This window comes from Gopherus evgoodei, chromosome 3 (genome assembly GCF_007399415.2).
Source record: "Gopherus evgoodei ecotype Sinaloan lineage chromosome 3, rGopEvg1_v1.p, whole genome shotgun sequence".
Taxonomy (NCBI): Eukaryota; Metazoa; Chordata; order Testudines; family Testudinidae; genus Gopherus; species Gopherus evgoodei.
In genome coordinates, this window is record NC_044324.1 from 190,195,125 (window position 1) to 190,216,224 (window position 21,100).

The window sequence follows — 21,100 nt, forward strand, 5'->3', positions numbered from 1 at the left end:
CATAGAATATTCAAAACTAAACATTTTGCTTTGTGACACTTTCTGCTTTACAGCATGACTGTTTTTTTGCAGGAGTGGGATGAGAGAATCATTTTGAATATCATTAAAACATTTTCTGGCCTTTTTTGAATAATCTTCAAAAAAGTCCCTTTATACATATAAGAGAGACCCTCTTGATAAAACAAGATTGCTCACCACACAATTGTTATGTGGCTCCCTTGTTCTCATAAGGTATCTGCTTATGTGTTTGTCATGGTATAATTCCCCACTCTGAACCTTAGCGTCCAAAAGATGGGGTACCAGCATGAATTCCTCCAAGCTCAATTACCATCTTAGTACTTGTAGTGCTGCCACCAACCAGGAATTCCAGTGCCTGGTACACTCTGGTCCCCCCAAAACCTTGCCCAGGGACCCCCAAGACCCAGTCCCTCTGGGTCTTAACACAAGGAGAGTAAACCCTTTCCCTCACCGTTGCCTCTCCCAGGCTTTCCCTCCCTGGTTTACCCTGGAAGATCACTGTGATTCAAACTCCTTGAATCTTAAAACAGAGAGGAAAATCCACCTTCTCCCCTCCTTCTCTCTCCCCCTCCCAGACTCTCCCTGAGAGAGAAAGTAATCCTAACACAGAGAGAAATTAACCTTTCTCCCCACCAATTCCCTGGTGAATCCAGACCCCATCCCCTGGGATCTCACACTAGAATAAAAAAAACAATCAGGTTCTTAAACAAGAAAAGCTTTTAATTAAAAAAAGAAAAAACAGTAAAAATTATCTTTGTAAATTTAAGATGGAATATGTACAGGGTCTTTCAGCTATAGACACTGGGAATACCCTCCCAGCCTAAGTATACAAGTACAAATTAAAATCCTTTCAGCAAAATGCAAATTTGAACTCCTTCCAGCCAAATACACATTTGAACTCCTCCCAGCCAAATACACATTTGCAAATAAAGAAAAACAAACATAAGCCTAACTTGCCTTATCACCTAGTACTTACTATTTTGAATCTATAAGAACCTGTATCAGGGAGATTGGAGAGAAACCTGGTTGCACATCTGGTCACTCTCAGAACCCAAAGAGAACAACAACCAAATTCTAACAGCACACACAAAAACTTCTCTCCCTCAAGATTTGAAAGTATCCTGTCCCCTGATTGGTCCTCTGGTCAGGTGACAGCCTGGCTCACTGATCTTGTTAACCCTTTACAGGCAAAAGAGAGATGAAGTACTTCTGTTCTATTAACTCTTACTTATCTGTTTGTGACAGTGTTGTTGAACTAAATCTCACTGAAGCAGCTGAAGGATGTGTTGCTCTCAGTAGAGGATGCCTTCATTTCTACTTCATTCTCAGGAACACAGATGGTTCATTGCTCCAGCACGTCTATTTCTTCTCTAGGTTTTTTTATGGCTAAAATCTGTGATAGGTCGCAGCATTTTTAACAGTGTATCTTTTTTTCCCCTTGTTGTTCCAGTTTTGTCACTGTCTGTAGTGCCAACTTTGTCTTCCTTGGGTCTCATACAGAATTCATATAAGACAAGGGAAGGAAGGCTGAGTTTAACTAAGGCCTGGCAAGGGGAAAAATCAGCAAGTACAGAATTTATTGTGAAATGCAAGTGCTCATCATACCTGCCCCCGATATTCCTCAGTTGGCTTCTGCCCATTCAAAGAATGTGATTGTATCCAAAGTTCCAATGTCACAAATCAGGATTGGAAATGAAAATGTTCCTTTAGATAGCCATAAGAATTACATACAGTTGGTATATTCAGGGCACAAGCTAATATTAGAAAGCTGTAGGCATTGCTTATTAGTGAACCAATCCTAATCTCCTCATCTGTAAATCAATAATCAAATCACATCCTTTCATATTTGATATATGATAAGAATTTGGGCTGCAGCATAAGTTGCACTGAACTAAAGCCTAAGGAGCTTATATCCCATTTTCAAAAGTGGCTTTGCACCAGATTTTCAAAATATTTACATATCAGAACACCTTTTGAAAATTTAGCATTTGGGAGCCTAAATCCCATTGATTTTCAGTAACACTTAAGCTCTTAAGGTCCAGATTCTCAAAAGTATTAAGGAATTTAACTCTTATTGAAACCATGTGACTTAAATAAATCAAGCTGCATTTCTACTGAGACTGTGATAATTGTATTAACAGTTTGTAATCTGTCAGGTCTCTTCAAAACCATCTTCAATAGTTTTTGGAAGTTTAGTCCCTTTCTATAAAGTCTCTCATTGAATAAAGTGCATGGTATGTTTTGATCAAAAGTCCTCATTGTCTGCACATATCTCAGCATGCTTATGGTAGTTGGATGCAAAGGCAGAGATGTAGGGCCAGATTTCCAGCTTGTATGAATAGCATAATTACACTGAAGCCAATGGAGCTACACCAATTTGCAACAGCTGAAGAGCAGAACCATAATCTTCAAGAGTTCCACTAAGTGTCATTGGATAGCTGACATCAATCCTTCTTTCTCAGTTAGCTAAATGTGAGGTTGATGCTTATGGAAGAATTTCTGAACTCCCTCAATATATTTTAGGTATTATACTACTTTTTAAATGAGGTATAAATAGTGTGCTGAACAGCCAGAAATGAGAATTTTAAGGTGATTCCACCTGATAAATTCTCTAGAGTTTTTCATTTTATTTTCATTGTTTGAACAAATAGCAAAATTTGTCCCTGTCACACTTTTCTCTGCGTTCTTGGATTAGCATTTCTAGCAACTTGGCCACAATATTTGGTGGTTTTTCTAAGAGATGTATAATCAGTAGCATTAAGTAAGAAGACTTCTTTTTCCTGAGTAGATGCTTATAGCCATTATGAGATCATTTTTCATATTTCACCAGCCATTTTGCATTAATGTCCGTTGAGTTTTTTAATTTATTTTTCTCTGATTTTTTTTTCTGCCTTTACGTACAACATCAGGTAGTGGACCTGAAGTTTCAGTCTGTCTGGAGAGGTCTATCCAGAGTGAAGTATTCCAGTCATTTCTTTAAACTGTTCATTTTGTGTTTTATTTTTACTAACCACTAGCCTATGTGGTTCATAGAGTTCAATTTTCTTATCATATCTCTGCCTTTCAAGATGTTTTATGGCATAATCACTGGTTGATCTTTCTGTAATTTTTGGGGTGTTGAAGACTAACAGATACCACTCCAGATTGAAATGGATGTTAAAAAGAACTTAAGTTATCATTGCATCTTTATTTTGCTAACCACATTGGCATAGAAAATGTCTGATTTTGTAGGATTACCAAACTTACTGATGTTCCGCTTTTCATTCAATGGCACGTTTGATCTTAGAGAATCTGAATTTTTGGGGGCATGAATCCTCTGATTTTCTACTTAACTCTTTAGAGTGCTTGTATTTTATTTTACTTTCAAAGAATTATGTGTTTTCTTTGCATTGTGTCACTTGTTACTGCCACTTCTATCAACTTGAGGCATGTTAAGTCAGATAAACTCATATATTGATGTTTTGTCTTCACTAAACACTAATCACCTCTTTGCAGTATTGATCAGCAGCATGTAGAATAACAAATAACCTCCTTGTGAATTGTGAAGACTGAAAAGCAATATGAGCTAGCTTGCTTAATACAGAACAATGCTATCAGATGCCCAGCCCACTTGGCAGATGTTTTTAGGTTCTAGAAAACCAAGCCTCCGTAACAATTTGCATACCCCTTTTTCAGTATCCAATAACAATGAATTACATCATACGTCATATCCTTCTGTCTATTCCCACAGCCTTCTCGTCTAGGGTCCTACGTTGATCCTTAAGTTTATCATTTCTTAACTGGCATAACAAGAATCTTGAACCCTTCCATTCTACCTTTTTTAGAATTACTTTACAGATAGAAATTAGAGCCCAATGAGTCAGATCCTTATCTGTGCTGAGTTCACACTTGGCACTGCTGAAGAGAGAGCACAGGAGGCAACTGGGGACCAAAACCATGCTTAGCGTAACTTGGAGCACTCTGGCCAGAAAGCCTGCTGCGCTGGCTGAGAATCTGGCAGAGCACCATGAGCTCTACCCCTGACATTCCCCCTCTTCAGCCTGGCACACTCCCTGTGTGAAGTGGATAGAAGGTGGTGGAGAGCTGGGTATATCTTAGTGACGGCATTACCTTGTTATCTGCCCCATTAAGGTAGCTTTCCAGGGGTTTTGGGTGCTGTTAGCACAAATCACCTAGGTCCAAGAGTCTCGCTCTGATGTTTCTAGTTTTAAAAAGCCTTTAAATTATGTGTATTATGTTAATGAAAACATTTCAGAGTCACAGAGAAGCCTTTTTTTTTTTAAAGGGGAGGGGGAATTCCTTGAAAAACTCAACAAATCTTTTTAAAAATGTTTTTGTTGTCATTTTTCTCCAAAAACAAAACTGGGTTCTTCACACCCATACATATAAGCGCTAATATCCATCTGCTATTGTATGCTAACATTTTAAAATGTATTGCAAGTGCTTTCTGTCTAACTGTTAAATAACCATATGTGTCTTGTCCTGCAGCTACCCTGAAATGCTCTCAAGACAAATTACACAAGAAAGCCCTTCAAACTTTGGAGAGGTGAGAAAGAGCCTGACTAGCTGCTATTTGCTTTTGCTCTTTGGATGAATCCAAAATAATTCTTTAGTTCTTTTAAAAATATATATGCTCTTCAAAAAGCTTCAATATCTCAGTTTTTAATATATAATACATAGGAACGGGCATATTGGGTCAGACCAATGGTCCATCTAGCCCAATATCCTGTCTTCCAACAGCGTTCAGGACAGTTATCAAGTGATCCATCCCCTGTGGTCTAGTCCTACATTCCGGCAATTAGGGGTTTAGGGACAGTCAGAGCATGAGGTTGCGTCCCCAACCATCTTGACTATTAGCCACAGATGGAGCTATCCATCAATTTGAAACACTTAGAGGAGAGGAAGGTGATCAGGAACAGTCAACATGGATTCACCAAGGGCAAGTCATGCCTGATCAACCTGATTGCCTTCTATGATGAGATAACTGGCTCTGTGGATATGGAGAAAACGATGGATGTGATATATTTTGACTTCAGCAAAACTTTTGATACAGTCTCCCACAGTATTCTTGCCAGCAAGTTAAAGTAGTATGGATTGGATGAATGGACTATAAGGTGGCAGAAAGCTGGCTAGATTGTCAGGCTCCATGGGTAGTGATCAATGGCTCGATGTCTAGTTGTCAGCTGGTATCAAGTGGAATGCCACAGGGGTCGGTCTTGGGGCTGGTTTTGTTCAACATCTTTATTAATGATCTGGATGATGGGATGAATTGCACCCTCAGCAGGTTCGCAGATGACACTAAGCTGGGGGGAGAGGTAGATATGCTGGAGGGTAGGGATAGGGTCCAGAGTGACCTAAAGAAATTAGAGGATTGGGCCAAAAGAAATCTGATGAGGTTTGACAAGGACAAGTGGAGAGTCCTGCACTTAGGATGGAAGAATCCCATGTACTGCTACAGGCTGAGGACCGACTAGCTAAGCAGCAGTTCTGCAGAAAAAGACCTGGGGATTACAGTGGACAAGAAGCTGGATATGAGTCATCAGTGTGCCCTTGTTGCCAAGAAGGCTAATGGCATATTGGGCTGCATTAATAGGAGCATTGCCAGTAGATGGAGGGAAGTGATTATTCCCCTCTATTCAGCACTAGTGATGCCACAGCTGGAGTACTGTGTCCAGTTTTGGTCCCTTCACTACAGAAGGGATGTGGACAAATTGGAGAGAATCCAGTGGAGGGCAGTGAAAATGATTAGAGTGCTGGGGCACATCACTTACGAGGAGAGACTGAGAGAACTGGGGTTATTTAGTCTGCAGAAGAGAAGAGTGAGGGGGGATTTGATAGCAGCCTTCAACTACCTGAAGGGGGGCACCAAAGAAGATGGAGCTCAGCTGTTCTCAGTGGTGGCAGATGACAGAACAGGAAGCAATGGTCTCAAGTTGCAGTGGGAGAGGTCTAGGTTGTATATTGTGAAATAATGTTTCCTTAGGAGGGTGGTGAAGCACTGAAATGGGTTACCTAGGGAGGTGGTGGAATCTCCATCTTTAGAGGTTTTTAAGGTCAGGCTTGACAAAGCCTTGGCTGGGATGATTTAGTTGGTCCTGCTTTGAGCACGGGGTTGGATTAGATGACCTCCTGAGGTCCCTTCCAACCCTAATATTCTATGATTCCATGAACTTATCTAGTTTGTTTGTTTGTTTGTTTTTACCTACTTTATACTTTTTGCCTTCACAACATCCCCTGGCAAACAAATTCCACAGGCTGACTGTACATTGAGTGAAGAAGCACTTCCTTATGTTTGTTTTAAAGCTGCTCCCTATTAATTTAATTGGGTACCTGTGGTTCCTGTGTTATGTGAAGAGGTAAATAACACTTCCCAATTCATTTTTTCCACATTATTCATTTTACAGACTTTTATCATATCTGTGCTTAGTCATCTCTTTTCTAAACAGAACAGTCCTAGTCTTTTTAATCTTTCCTCACATAGAAGCTGTTCCATTCCCCTAATCATTTTTGTTGCCCTTCTCTTTAAATTCTCCAATTTTAATATATCTTTTTTGAGATGGGCAACCAGAACTGCACCCAGTATTTCACGTGTGGGGGTACTATTGATGTATAAAGTGGCATTATGATATTTTCTGTCTTACTATTAATCCCTTTCCTAATGGTTCCTTTCTGTTAACTTTTTTGACTGCCACTGCACAGTGAGTGGATGTTTTCAGAGACCTATCCACAATGACTCCAAGATCTTTCTTGAGTGGTAACCACTAATTTAGACCTTATCAATTTATGCATATAGTGGGATTATGTTTTATATTGTGCATTATTTAGCACTTATTAACACTGAATTTCATCTTCCATTTTGTCACCCATTTGTGAGATCCATTTGTAACTCTTTGCAGTCAGATTTGGGGTTAACTATCTTGGCTAATTTTGTATCATCTGCAAATTTTGCCACATCACTGTACACCCGCATTTCCAAATCATTATGAATATGTTGAACAGCTTTGATCCCAGTATAGTTCCTTGAGACACCCCACTATTTACCTCTCTCCATTCTGAAAGTTGATCATTTATTTCTAACCTTTGTTTCCTATCTTTTAACCAGTTACTGATCCATGAGAGGACCTTCCCTCTTATCCCATGACAGCTTACTTTGCTTAAGAGCCTTTGATGAGAGACCTCGTCAAAATCTTTCTGAGTGTCCAGGTACACTATATCAGCTGGATCACCCTTGTCCACATGCTTGCTAACACCCTGAAAGAATGCTAGTAGATTGGTTAGGCATGATTTCCTTTACAAAAGCTGTGTTGATTCTTCCCCAGCATATTGTGTTCATCTGTGTTTGCTAATTCTGTTCTTTGCTGTAGTTTCAACCAATTTGCCTGATACTGAAGTTAGGCTTATGGACCTGTAATTGCGTGCGCAGAGCTGGGACAGCATACTAAATGAACACACACACAGCCAACATTTGACCACACCAGGATCACTCTGGAGCCTTTTTTACATTAGCTATTCTGGTACAGAAGCTGATTTAAGTGATAGATTACATACCACAATTAGTATTTCTGCAATTTCATACTTTAGGTCTTTCTGGTGACTTATTCATATTTAATTTATCAATCTGTTCCAAAAACTCCTCCTTTGGAACCTCAATCTGGGACAGTTCCTCAGATTTGTCAACTAAAAAAAAATGGCTCAGGTGTGGGAATCTCCCTCACATTCTTGGCAGTGAAGATAGATGCAAAGAATTCACTTAGCTTTTCCACAACAGCCTTATCTTCCTTGAATGCTCTTTTAACATCTGGATTGTCTAATGGCCTCACCGATTGTTTGGGCAGACTTCCTGCTTCTGATGTACTTAAAAAAAAATGTAGTCTCAGCAACAGACTTTCCAAATCACTCCTAGAATAGCAAGAATGCAGCAGAATTTGGCTACTTTTAAAAGCTAACTTTTGTGAAGTGTCATTTTTTTCTTAAATTACAAAACAAGACAAAAATGGAGTTTTAAATCTGTTATGAAAAGTTAACTGTAAGAATGACCTTATGAGGTTCCAAGTTTAATGTATGTCAAGTTTATAAGGAAAAAGTTTTTTTCCTAACTGCTAGTCTCACAAATTCTGTCTATCTTAGCTGTTTTAAAGTACATGTCATCAGGGCTTCTAAACTCAACATAGGGTCTTTAAGGAAGACTGAATTCTTTTGTTCTTGCACATCATCATCTATAACAGAGATTCTGCAGGTCAAAAATCTGTCCTTGGTTACACCTGGACAGTTGCTTTCTGTTCAGGGAGTTTGTGCCGGTTGACTCTGTAATTGTATCTTAGTTAACAGTTCTGTTGCTGTTACACAAGAGAGAATAGAATCCAGCTCACTCGCTGTCATCTATGCTGGCTCTGCAGCAGTAATAGTATGTAGTAGTAAAAACTTATTTTTGTCACTAAAGTCAGCAGGTGTGACTCTGGATACTCCTCACGTGGTAATCTGAAGAGCAAGAAGTTGCCACTTTTACTAAGTTTCTTTTCTTTCAAGTAACATGTACCTAGACTCACATCGTAATTCCATGACAGTGCTATTTCCATGTAATTGCTGTGCTGCTTTGCTTTTTAACTGTATTTATTTTTAGTCTTTGACCTTTCCCACTGGCTGCGAATTGTTTTCCTGGTATCTTAACTCTAGCTAGGAAACAGATAAGTCTTTAGACAAACATCAGATACTCATAGTTCAGCCAAGCCGGGGCATTACAAGAGTCAGCCAGCTAATACCTTGTGTCTCAGAGTATATATGTTTATCAGTTCCAAAGTACATGTCGACTCTCAGCCCATGATTTAGAATCCCGAAGCCATCCGTAAACACGGATCTTTCAGCCGGAAGCCTAATTCCATCAGTTTGATTTTTTTTTTAATGCCCTTTAAGGGGATGTTGAGCAACAAACTAGAAGCTCTTCTTTCTTTCTCAAGCCATTGTCTGTCAATGTTCACCTACATCCCTGTCAACTTTCCCCTTTTTTTAGCCCTTCCATCTGTTGTTAAAGGGACTGTTAAATATTTTATAACTACGTAAAAAACAGGCAGCCCATCCTACCCCAGTAGTCAGGATCAGGGTTGGATTTGGTCTTTGGTAAAAAGATCAGTATGTTGCTTATAGACACCGCAACACGATATATCCAATGTCAAATCCTAATCAGATGACTGATATCTTTAGTGTGGCACATGCTGGCCACAGGTTCAGAGAGAAGTTCTAAACAAGCAGAGATAAAGGGCTCTCTTTGTCCAAGCTAAACTAATTGATTCTAGAGCCGTTAATTAAAATCATCAGTGCATTTGCTTTTTTCTCATAAGCTATGACTATAGCTTTGTGGTAACTGGCGTTGAAATAGTATATGGTTTTTGTTTCCAGCAGTAACTCTTAAATCTTTTAATTAGTGAATGAATAGTTTGGCCGTACTTAGCTGCCATGCTTGTCAGTCTTTCTTTTCTCCCTCATACACTCTTCAACTGCACTTGTTTATGGTAGGGCAGCACAGGTGCAGAGTTCTCTGTTGGTTGGAGTACAGCCCAGAGAGTTAGAAAACATCTGTTTGGTATGATCAGCCTTTCCTGTTGTGTAAAGTTATTACTGCAAAAGAGCACTAGGAGATGAACTAACTGTGTCAGCCGCAGTGGAGTCGGTAACAATTTTAAGAGTGTTATCTGAATGACCCTTCAAAAATCCTGAAAGAAAACCCAAATGATGGGATTCTGATTTTGGGGCCTCTTGGGCTCCTGAAATACAAATAGTGGTAAAAATACCAGCAGTGAATGCTTTTTATTTTCCGTATTAACCCCTCTCTGTTTGTAGAACTCTCATTAAAACATCCAGGAAGACAGAGAGGGAGCTGCTGTTGTGTTTTAGTGTCAGTGGTAGAAGGCAGTTAGAGTGTTACTTCAGTTGGCCTAAATCACTTAAAACAGTGTCACAAAGGATGCAGGTCATGAATTAGAAGCTGCCAATTTGCACAGCCCTCTTCTCCATCGTAGTCTGATAGCTAAAGGCCCTGCCATAACTCATCTATCGCACACTGTCAAAATGGTGTTCTGCAAGTGTGTGAAGCTTAGCATCTGGCTGTATAAAACCCTGACGTGTGGCGTTTTTATTGCTCTTCCTGCTTTCTGGTTTCATGAGCTTGGCACAGCTGGAAGAGCGTGCACATACTTCTCTCTCTGGTTGCTATCTGCTCTGCACTTGTGGGAATAGAATTCTTATTGAAATATGGTTTGATATATAAGTAATTTGTGGCTTTCTTCTGACAGAGAAGATTATGAAAAGTACAGTGTGACACTCACTTCCCTTTTCTTATTGTTCATTTGTTTTTACAGAGCACATCAGTTGGCCCCTGAAGACCACCAAATCATCCTCTACGTCTCGTTGCAGCTGGCTCTTGTCAGACAGGTATATGCAATATTGGCAATTTCAGTACAGTCAGCCATTGAGTCACTAGAAGCTGGCAGAGTGACTCAACAGAAAAAAACCAAACCCAATGAGAGTCATCACTGTTTTTTCCTTATTGAACAAGGTTGATACCAGGAAATCAAAATAAGTTCACATAAATGTAAGCAGAAACTCCCCAGCTTGGGGCTCATTGCAATCCTGTTGCTAAGCACAATTGTTCAAAGTCATTCATCCAGGGTTGTATCCCAAGGAGTGCCCTATAGGTCCTGCTCTAAGCAGGGAAGAGAAGAGTGAAGGTGAGCGAGGGGTGTTTAATTCTTGTTCCTCAGGAACCAGGAAGTACCCTGCCCCCTGTCATAGTCCCCTCCTACCCAAACGCTGTCTTGTTCCTGGTATGGTACTATATCACACCAGTTCTCAGATTATCCTTATTAAGGACTTGCTTATTCCATCATTCAGCATCTTTAGTTAAGATTTCTGTGGGCTCTGGAAACCTCCAGGCAATAGGATTATTTGGCAGTCAAATGTGACTGCAGGTTTTAGCTCAAGAAAACCATGCTTTGTTAAAGAAAAAGTTTGTCTTTTTTCTTTCCTAAGCCAATACCTTTTATTTAAAGAAGTCCATGTTTATTAAGAACCCTCTTAGATAGATTTGAAAATTTGATCAGCTTATTTTCCTTCTTTAGCAGGCTTTCTGCTCACTGCAGATTACTTTCCCTAGTCTATACCACAGAGTCAAACAGTCAGATACTTTGTACTTTCCCAAGATAATTAGGTGAGCTGTTTGTTAATTAGGTTGAACTAATTGGTCCAAGTGTGCATACTCTTAATGTCACTTTTGTAGCACTTTCATAATAAGAGCAGTGTGCTGCAAGGTTGAAAGCAATAGAAAGGATCGTTTAAACAGCTAATTTGACCTTGTCATCAACTACTGTATGCCTGACAGTGCAGATTACTCAGGCCTTTCATTCAAACAATATCCAGCTATTCTTCTTTTGGTGATAGTTTTTGGCTATTCATTTAGGCAGTCTGATCTGCTTCTTCCTTGAATAAAAATGCTAAGAGATTATTGTAATAAATATTTTCAATCACTACTCTTAAAAATAAAAATGAGATTTTCTTTTTAATAATTTCCTCCTCCCCCTACTCCCTGCCCTGTTATTAACTCATCAGTTTTAACTTGCTTCCCTTTCTCTTTTCCAGGCACTAGTCTTAATGTTGCTGTTCACCTCTCATTTCATCATCTCCCTCTCCTCTTGGTTTTTTCATTCAGTCTGTTATTCCCCCACCCACTTACTTTATCTCTTTCCCACCTCTATGTTTCTCCTTGACATTCTACCACTTATCCCTAATTAGTAGATGTATGAGCCCTATACCTCTGTTGTGTCGGTCTGGTCCTTGCTATGCTGCTCCAGTTCTTCTCCATCTAGCAGGGTATAAATCTTTAATGCATGCTTGGAGCGAGTAGAGATACCTGAGACATCTTTATTTTTAGACTGCTGTAAAATATCCTGTTCTTCTTCTGCCAATTTAGTTAATGATAAACATTAGGTAATGCATTTTTAATATCCTTAATTATTTAAAGTATCTAACATTCTTTTTCTGATTAACTGCAGGATAAGTGATTTATTTATTTTTAACCTCTGACTGATTGTATTAGCTACTGAATGTTACAAAACTTTCATTGGGATGTAACAAAGTGCTAAGAAATAATGAGTCCAATCCTGTGCAGTTGGCCATAAATGTCTATTGCTGAGAAAAATCAGATCTGTGGTTTTTATAGTCAGTTACTACTAATAATAATTCCTAGCTCTTATATAGCACTTTTCATCCATAGCTCTCAACCCCCTTTACAAGTGAGGTCAGTAGTATTATCCACTTTTTATTGATTGGGAAACTGAGGCATGGAAAATAAATGACTTGTTCAACGCCACCCTGCAGGCCAGTGGCACAGTCAGGAATAGAACCAGGCCTTCTAAATCCTAATCCAGTTCTCTGTCCACTAGGTCACACTGCACTGAATAAGATACCTTAAATGCAGTTGAAAAATACAGTTCTCAAACTCCCATAGATTGATGAAATTGTTCTCTTTGGTTTTTGTTTTAATGGAGCAAGACCACCAGCTTAGCCAGTAAGGTGTTAAGGAAGTTGGAAAAACTCCCTAGCCCGAGAGGCCTCCCTGGAATGTTTTCAGCAGTGTATGTTTCTGCTGTGTGCTTAAAATCACTGTCTGGGAAGGGAGAAGGGAAACAGAAAAAACCTCAATCTTTCCTCCCTCACAAGAGCAAGAAATCAAACTAAGGTGAGGTGATTAGAAGTGTTCCTTGGGGTGGGGAATGGAACAGGACTGAGGACCTTCAACCACCAAAGAGAATGGTGATGTTATATTAGACCATCCACATTTGATTGCGGTGTTGTTTTTCTAGGGCCTGATTCCAAGACCACTGAATCAGCGAAAGACTCCAATTGATTTCAGTAGGTTTTAGACCAGTCCCTGGGGCGTATTTTGGAACATTTTTCAATGAAATTCACCTCAATTTAAAAATGCTCAGATCTATAAGGAGAGTTTTATTTTATCTTCCTTCCCCCCAGACTTGAAGTACTTGGCCAAGGCCAGTATTTGCAGGTGTTGGTTACTCCCAGGCAGGTCTCTTTTGGCAGTCAACCAAGGAAATTGACAAATGAGACTTCTAGCTCTCAACCTCAGGGTGCTATTTGTGTTCCTCCTCCTGTTTCTGTGGTAACAAGAGTTTTCATCAGCAAAAGCAAGGTAGAGTAAACATTTTAAAATGTCACTCTGAAAAGTCAGCATTAAAAGTCTTGCCATGTTTTTGCCAGTTTGTTTCCATGGAAATAGGACCCCGCTGAGGAGTCAGAACTCCTGTTAATTTTTGGTCCTGGTTCCCATGTTTTGTGCCGAGCCCCAAGTAAATTTATGTCAGATCTGTAAGAACCACAAACAGTATTCAGACCATTTTAAAACTTGCATTGATGTTGTTTTATTTGATTTGACCTTCCTTCCTGTGAAAACAGGAGTGGAAAGGCAGCCAGAGGATTATTTCAGTGAACAGGAATTTCAGTTAGTAGTTCTCCAGGGTGGAATTTCACTATCAGTCACTTTTTGTTAGAAGGGGGAATATGACACCCCCAAATCACCCCCTTCTCCTTGATATGCACATTGGAGGCTGCTGCTGTTTCAATGCTCAGCCTGCAGCCAGCCACCCTGGTGCTTGCTCCCTCCCCATACTGTATGGACATATGGTGAGTGCCACCTCCAGAGGGCAGCTGCTGCCTCCTCACTGCTGGGCATCCTAGCGAGAGGCGTCCTGAGAAATCTGGGGGTGGGGCATGTTACCCCGTACACCCCCACATTCACGTCACCTGTGTTCTTATGAGACTCCTGGACGCAGACAGAGCTTGTAGTTTGAGTGTCTCTGCTAGTTCTCAGACTGACCAAAACGCCCTGAGTTTCATCACACAGTCTCTGTGTGTCCTGGCTTGGACATCTGATAGCAATCAAATTACCATCCTGTGCAAATATACCAGCTTCCCGTGCAGTAAGAGCTAAATATAGGCCCAAGTCATAACAATTTGGATCCTCACTTTGCTAAAGCTCTGGGTGTTTAGTATTTTGGTTCAAGGCTATTTCTAATGGGAAATTTTGCTAGCCAATGAAATTTCTCCTTTCTATAATCCCCATCCTATAGCATGAAATAATGGGCACTGCAAATGCAAAAGATTTGCCAAATTTTAGTGTTTCATTAATGACCTAAAACTCACAGTTGATACAGAAGTTGGCAGGACTGGGGTTGGTAAATCATGTAATCTAAGCAGCCTGAAGTCATTGCATCTGAAATATTATACTTGAACTACTGTAACTATAAAGATATATTCTGCCATTGCAAATTGCTTTTAAAGTCTTCATACTTCATGCATATGAGCAGGAGGAGAAAGGTAACCTCTCAGCCTGTTTGTTAAGCAAATGTGTATCAAAATAAACCCTAAAATTGGAGGCAATGTTGTAAATGTTCTACTCTGTGGCAATTTTTGCAAGTGCTGGAAGGCACCAGCTCTGTTTTATAGCAGTATATTTGTGGCTCAGTCATTGCAACATGCACAATATTGTACACATGTGTCCGTGGAAGTGTCCGGCGTTGGGGCTTGGCCCTCTCAGGCGCAGCTGGGAGCCAGGGCGTCTCACTACAGACAGCAAAATAGGTCAGGGTTCAGACCCCTCAGCAGGGGTAGAACCAACAGATAGTCTCTAAGCCCAGGCCCTGGGGCAGGATGGGGCACTATGCAGTTCAGGGCTCAGCTCCTTCGGCAGGGGGCTGAGCAAACAAATAGGTTATAAATCCCCAGCCCTGGGTCAGGGCAAGGCACTAAGCAGTTCAGGGCTCAGCTCCTTCAGCAGGGGCTGCGCAGCAATTCAATGAGGAAGTCTATAAAGCCCAAGCCCTGGCTCAGGGCTGGGCAACAAACAGGCACAGGGCTCAGACCCCCAGGCAGGGCTGAGCAGCAGTTCAAACAGTAAGTTTATAAAGAAGGCCTCCTCAGGCCAGCGAGAGGGGGAAGTCTGCCACCCTTGGACAGGTGGCGGGGGAACGCAAGCCCTCCCACTCCACTGCGTTCCAGCCCGGGGCCCTTGCAGCGGCAAAGGCACACTGCTGTCAGTGAGGATCCTGGCCGCAACACACCGACATCGGTTCAGGCTCTCCCGGAGCCAAACCAGGGTTGGTTACCCCCAGGCCACTTCCGACCTTCCCCTCTCTGGGTACCTGGGTCTCACCGGCATCTTCCGGTGGATCCCAGACCATGGGTTCCTCAGGATACCGGGCACAGGGAAGCTCAGGTAGCTCCTCAGGATACCGGGCACGGGGTAGGCTCGGCCAGTCCTCAGGATACCGGCCATGGGGAAGCTCAGGCAGCTCCTCAGGATACCGGGCACGGGGAAGCTCAGGCCGGGCGGGAGCTCGGTCACCCGCATCTGGTCTCTTCGGCAGCCGGTCTCCAAGTGAGCGCTGGGGCTGGGCTTTTATACTTCCTGTCCCGCCCCTTGACTTCCAGGGGGCGGGAACTGGCGGCGGTGGCTCTGCCTACTCTGGCGGAGTCAGTTGCTCGGCCCTCTCAGGTGCAGGTGGGAGCCAGGGCACCTCACTACAGTCCTGCAAAATGTTTTTAAGGTATTTATTAACAGAATAATGAATCAGATAATGGTAGCATCTTCCTATCGTAGCCCCTGCTAGGACTTGTGGTGCAGCTGAGATGGGATTGCTGTTAAGGCAGCACTAGCAGGGAATTTGAGCTGGCAACCTCCCTACGGTACAGCCATGGAGTTTCAGAATCCCATCTGAGCTTCAAACTTCCAGGCTTCCCATAGCTACTCAAATGAATAAGCTGTGGCATATGTCAATAGATAATTAGTCTCTGCCTTTCCAAAGAAGTTTGCATTGACTGCTGCCAAGTATCTTGGTATTATTGTTCTGGAAATTTACCTCAGAGTTTTGCTCTGTCTGGTCTATTGCAAATTGACTTGTATGTTTCCAGTAAAGGAGCAGAGTCTGTTGACATTAAGTGCTGTTTTTCTCATCTGTTTGTCCGCTGTTCCTAATCATGCAGTAGGAGGAGGATTCTGTGTGGGTACTAACATTGTTACTGTGCTAAGAAACCCTTTCTCACTCTACTTCAATAATAAAGTGGTAGGCATGTTTAATATGAAAAAAAATCAGATCTTTCCTCATGACTTTGATAAACACCAGGAGGATCTTCTAATTTTGCTACTACATTGTTTGTGCGGGGAGGTGTAAGTGTTACTTTAGAAGATATTGGATTAAACAAATGACAGTTGGTTTCTTTAGCCATTCAGATAAATGGAACCTCATTTTCTCTAGAGAATTTTTAATCAATCCAATGAGAAGTTGGAATAAAGGTAAATCGAGAATAAGGAGAAAGCCAACAAATCAGGTAGCTCTTGTCCTGGGTCTTAGCATTTTTTGGAACCAAAGGAAAGCGTTATCCATCAGAGATGTAAATGCTGAAAGAAAGGGCTTTTCCTACAGATAAGTGAAAAATATGTTTAGACTGCATTCATTTCAGCATCATGGATTATCTGCTTGACAGTCATAGGTTTGAAGGAATGACCATGGCTGATGTTAGTGCAGCAGATGCTGGCTAGAGAGTGCTGATTTCCTTATTTAGGACCAAATAGCCAGCCAGCCTCCATTAACACCTCTGCCAAACTTGTGAGGATGTCAGTGTGCCCATGGAAAACTCCAAAAGCTATCTGCATTCATAAGTCAGGCTCACAATTAGCCAGTTTGTGCCTGCAAATGTAATCAAACTCATGTATGCTTAAATCTTGTGGGTGCATTAACATGGTGGTTCTCAACTGTTTTTTACCTGGGGAACCCTAAACCTACATTCCTTGCATGACTCTGAGGGAAGAGCAAGTCTGCACTTTTCTCTGGTTGCCACTGTACCTTGTGACATAGAATCTATTTTCCAGGAATGATCTATGGAAGTTACGACAACTCCAGCATGATGGAATGCTAGGCAATCTTATCTGAGTATGAAGAATAGGAGGAGAAAAGGAACTACAGTTCATGTAGCTGAAAAACGGGACTATAGGGAAAAGAATAGTGAAATTCCACATTGTCGGGCATATCCTCTAATGTTGTTTGTTTCGGCATTCATCAGTGAACACTAATTCTGGGTGATTTAATCCCAAAACCTCACGCCTTGGAAGATGTTCTAAATGGTGACAAAATTCCTCCATAAACCTTGCTACCGATAACCAAGGAACAAGATTTCTATTCAGAACTTCCTTCGTAAACAGACAGCATAAAGATAGGTTGTAAGACCCATAGACTGGATGTTGCATTTGCATTCATTATAGAAGTTAAGGTTTCCACCAGGTGGGAACTTGGTTCTAATGATGTTCCTCTGTTGTATGTGTCAGGATTGCATTTTACCTTGCAACTAACAGAGACATTTCTCCTTGGTGACATTGTTCTGAATCTTAAGCATATTTTACCCTTGTACTTTCATCATTTACATCTCGCTTTCCTGGGCCAAATCATGAGTGGCCTTGTGCAGTGATCATAAGACACAAAGTACATCAGAAAAAATGTATATATTCATACCATGCAAAGACCCTGGCAGTTCCCTATGATTGAACATGGAGATGGGGATTGGTCATGTTAGGGGTATATCTATTGGGTCAGTGCACAGCATGGAACCACAGTAGCCAAATCAATAAGGGGAGTATTGGGTCATGTCTACTATTTCTACCTCTCCTGAAACCTTGCAATAGCAGCTTCATGCCACCTACTTCATACTGGGGCAAAAAACTCCTTTTCTCATCCCTAGCCATTTTGTCAGGCTTTTCTAGGCTGACAGCCCATTAATTTGGGCTGGCCGCTTAATTTCTTTCAAAAGTCAGTTTTCCCTCCATTCCCAAGTAGGATGCCAAAATATCTAATGGTCATGAGTGTGTAACAAATTTCATACCTTTGGGAAAGGGATCGGATATGTGACTGGTAGTAAAATATTTCTTGTTTTTCAGATTTCTGATGCTATAGAACATCTTCAGGAAGCACTGAAACTGTGCAAAGATGATATGAATTCACTTCATCTACTGGCTCTCCTTTTTTCAGCCCAAAAGCACTATCAGCATGCACTTGATGTCATCAACATGGCTCTTGCTGAGTACCCAGAGAGCTTTAGGTAAGTGATGTTGCTTGCATGTATTGTCTAAAATGATTTAGTATCTCCAGCCATGAGATCACATCTGCCTACCAGATCCCTCATTCTTACACAAGGGCCTGATTCCCTGCATTACTCTAGTTTTACACCAGTTGAACTCCATTGCATTTACACTGGTATAAAACTGGAGTAACAGTGAAACATTAGGCTCAATGTATTATTCTGTGTACTGTCTCAAGAACCTTTCTGATAGATTAATTATGTAATGGGTAAATCAGGGTTTATTTGATGTATTTGTCTTTGTATAATTTTTCTTACACGTGACTATCTGTACCTTTTCATATGCTTTTTTAATATAAATGTAGAATGAGCATGAGACAAATATAAAATTACCCCCTCCCAAATAGTTTGATATTTTGAAGAACTTCCTGGTTAAAGGGAAACTAATTATAGGCTGTGGATAATTCTTCAGACTTTCACCATTTCTTTGATACTTTTATATGACCTGATTTGTGGGAATAGTCTAGTTTGGGAGGAAAGATGGTCATGTATTGTAAGGTACAGCTGGAGGGAATAGCTTGGCTGTCTAAGACCCAAGTTTGAAATAAGAGACTACTTGGAGTCATAGGTTCAAATTGCACCACTATTGATTCAGCCTTTCATCCTTCTGAGGGAGACAAGTTGAGTTCCTTGCGGTTTATTATGTCATGGCGTTTCAGATGAGATCTTAAAAACAGAGGTGTTGTCATTAAAGATACCATGTCATTTTTTGGTAGAGGTAGGGGCTGGTTCAATATCTCGCTCCATTCAGAGCTCGCCTGTATTTCTCTGGGTTTTTTTATATAGTTTGGGTGTTTTATCAATTGCTGCCTTTTGCAATTGACTTTAGTATCCTTGTCTCATTCTTGAATCTACTCAATACATGTCCGGAGCTGTAGCCTTCTGTGCACACTGTGTGGTAGAGAAAGTGAACATTATAATTTTTGTTTCTAAAGGTAATTCCTTCTACCAACCCCTGTTCAATACATTCACATATGTATGGTTGAGCAGGGAAATACTGTAGTGGCTATTGTGATAGATCATATTTTTTAAGCTAGTTGTCATAAAGTCCTCATACCTCTACAGTCAGAAGTCAATTGTTCCTAGGGGACTATGAACACTAGAAGGTAGCTAAGATTAAGACTGCAGCAAAGACTACGCTATCCATTTTTGTTAGGAACAGAGGATTTACCATATCAGATCAGACAACTGCTTCATCTAATCCTGTATCCTACCTCCACCAGGGTCCAATGACTTACACTTCACAGGAAGGCAAAGAAACCAAACAAAACATGAGCACCTGGCCAGCTGTATAATGCTAAATATGAAGGGGAAATTCTTTTGTGACCTCTGAGGCAAACAAATTACTCTGACGCATGAGAATAGTATGTTCTCCTACCCTTCTGAGACTCCCTGGCTCAGCGTAGAGGGGCAAGCTCCCATAAGAGTGCCACATGAGTTTGGATGGTGGTGGTGGAGGGACAGGCAGTATCTATTAATGGAGAGTGGATAGTGAAAGCTGCAGGGCCTCAGACCCATCCCCACTCCTGAACACACTACGAACACACTACAAACACACTGTCACATGACTTCTTCTTCACTTCCTGCGTCTGTTGAGCCCTAATGTAGCTGGCTGTGAGAATAGATCTCATGTACAAGGGTACAGGCTTAATTTCTAGCCTCTTTTCTCTGCTGCTCTGGCTCTTCCAGCCTTGTTGGCACCACTGGATGCCCCCACCGCAAGCAACATGTAGCCATCTGGTAAAGTGAGGGAATGGAGAGAGATAACAGAACCACCAGAAGGGTGTAGAAGAAGAGCCAGCAAAGAGAACAAAACATAAGAAGAAAAAGCAAAAAAATATACAAAAGAGAAAGAGACAAGTCGGGTGGGAGGGAAGAGGTGAGAAAAGGAGATGCCAGAAAGAAAAAGGACAGAGAAAGAAGAGACCATGGTAACTGTATTGGACATGGTGCAAAGGAATGGGGGTGTCCATCTGCCACTGCATCTCGAGGTGAACGGGGAGGGACTTCACGATAAAAAGGTTGCTAATAACTGGTCTAGGTGAAATCTAACCCATGGAAATGGAAGGAATTGAGGCAGTTATGGCAAATCGAAAGATCGCACCATATTTACAGCTCTGACATCTGCAGCAGCACAGGAGCTGAACCATTGATCTTTTGTGTTTACAATCCTCTGATGAAGTAGCTGGAACTGTGAAAGGCTGACAGATGAATAGAGTATCCCAGTTGTATCTGCTAGAAGAATAATGTATCCCATCGAAGACTTGGATTATACACCAAAGCAATCATATAGAAAGAAAACCTTCCATTTGGACTGTTCCTAACTTTTCTAGAGGTTAAAGATACAGATTATATCCAGGCAGGCTTTATTGCTTTGTAAATATTATCCAAAGAGTGAGACCAAATTGTAGTGTAGCTCTCTAGTTGCAATTGACTTGAAAGAAAATTAGTGATTTTTTATACTATTGTTTGGGATGGCTATGAAGTAATACGCAAAGTTAAACAAAAAGATTACAGGTTAGCATAAAATACACCTGAAAATATTTCCAAATTTTCATTGATATGAACTGGGCAGCTATGTAATGCCTTGGAGCTGCCTTTTTAATGATGGATGAATCCAGTAGGAAACAGTCTGGTGGCATCTGTTAAGAAAGTAAGATCAAACCCTCATTAAGAGACACAGGATATCCCTGGAGCTCTGGATACGACAAAGTGTAAGTATTACCTCAGTATACACACTAAACAAAAAGAATGAATAATACATAAAAAAATAAAGGACTTACCTAACAAAAACTATGGAAATTTCCTGCTGTTTCCTGTGTCTCTGGCTGCGCTCTGATTTTCCTTCCTTGACGTATGTAATTAGGTACTTGTGCGTAGCTGCTTCCTGCTC

The 21,100-nt window shown here is 41.0% G+C and overlaps 1 protein-coding gene across 5 annotated transcripts in view; it reads left to right on the top strand.

Moving 5' to 3' along the window:
* The window catches only part of TTC7A (tetratricopeptide repeat domain 7A), a 302,921-nt gene that overhangs the window by 124,796 nt on the left and 157,025 nt on the right, over positions 1-21,100 (top strand). For all 5 annotated transcript variants that reach the window (XM_030557709.1, XM_030557708.1, XM_030557707.1 and 2 more), the window contains 3 exons: positions 4,507-4,564; positions 10,371-10,443; positions 18,008-18,168. In XM_030557709.1, coding sequence (XP_030413569.1) covers positions 4,507-4,564; positions 10,371-10,443; positions 18,008-18,168 — 292 coding nt within the window. The remainder of the gene's footprint in view (positions 1-4,506; positions 4,565-10,370; positions 10,444-18,007; positions 18,169-21,100) is intronic.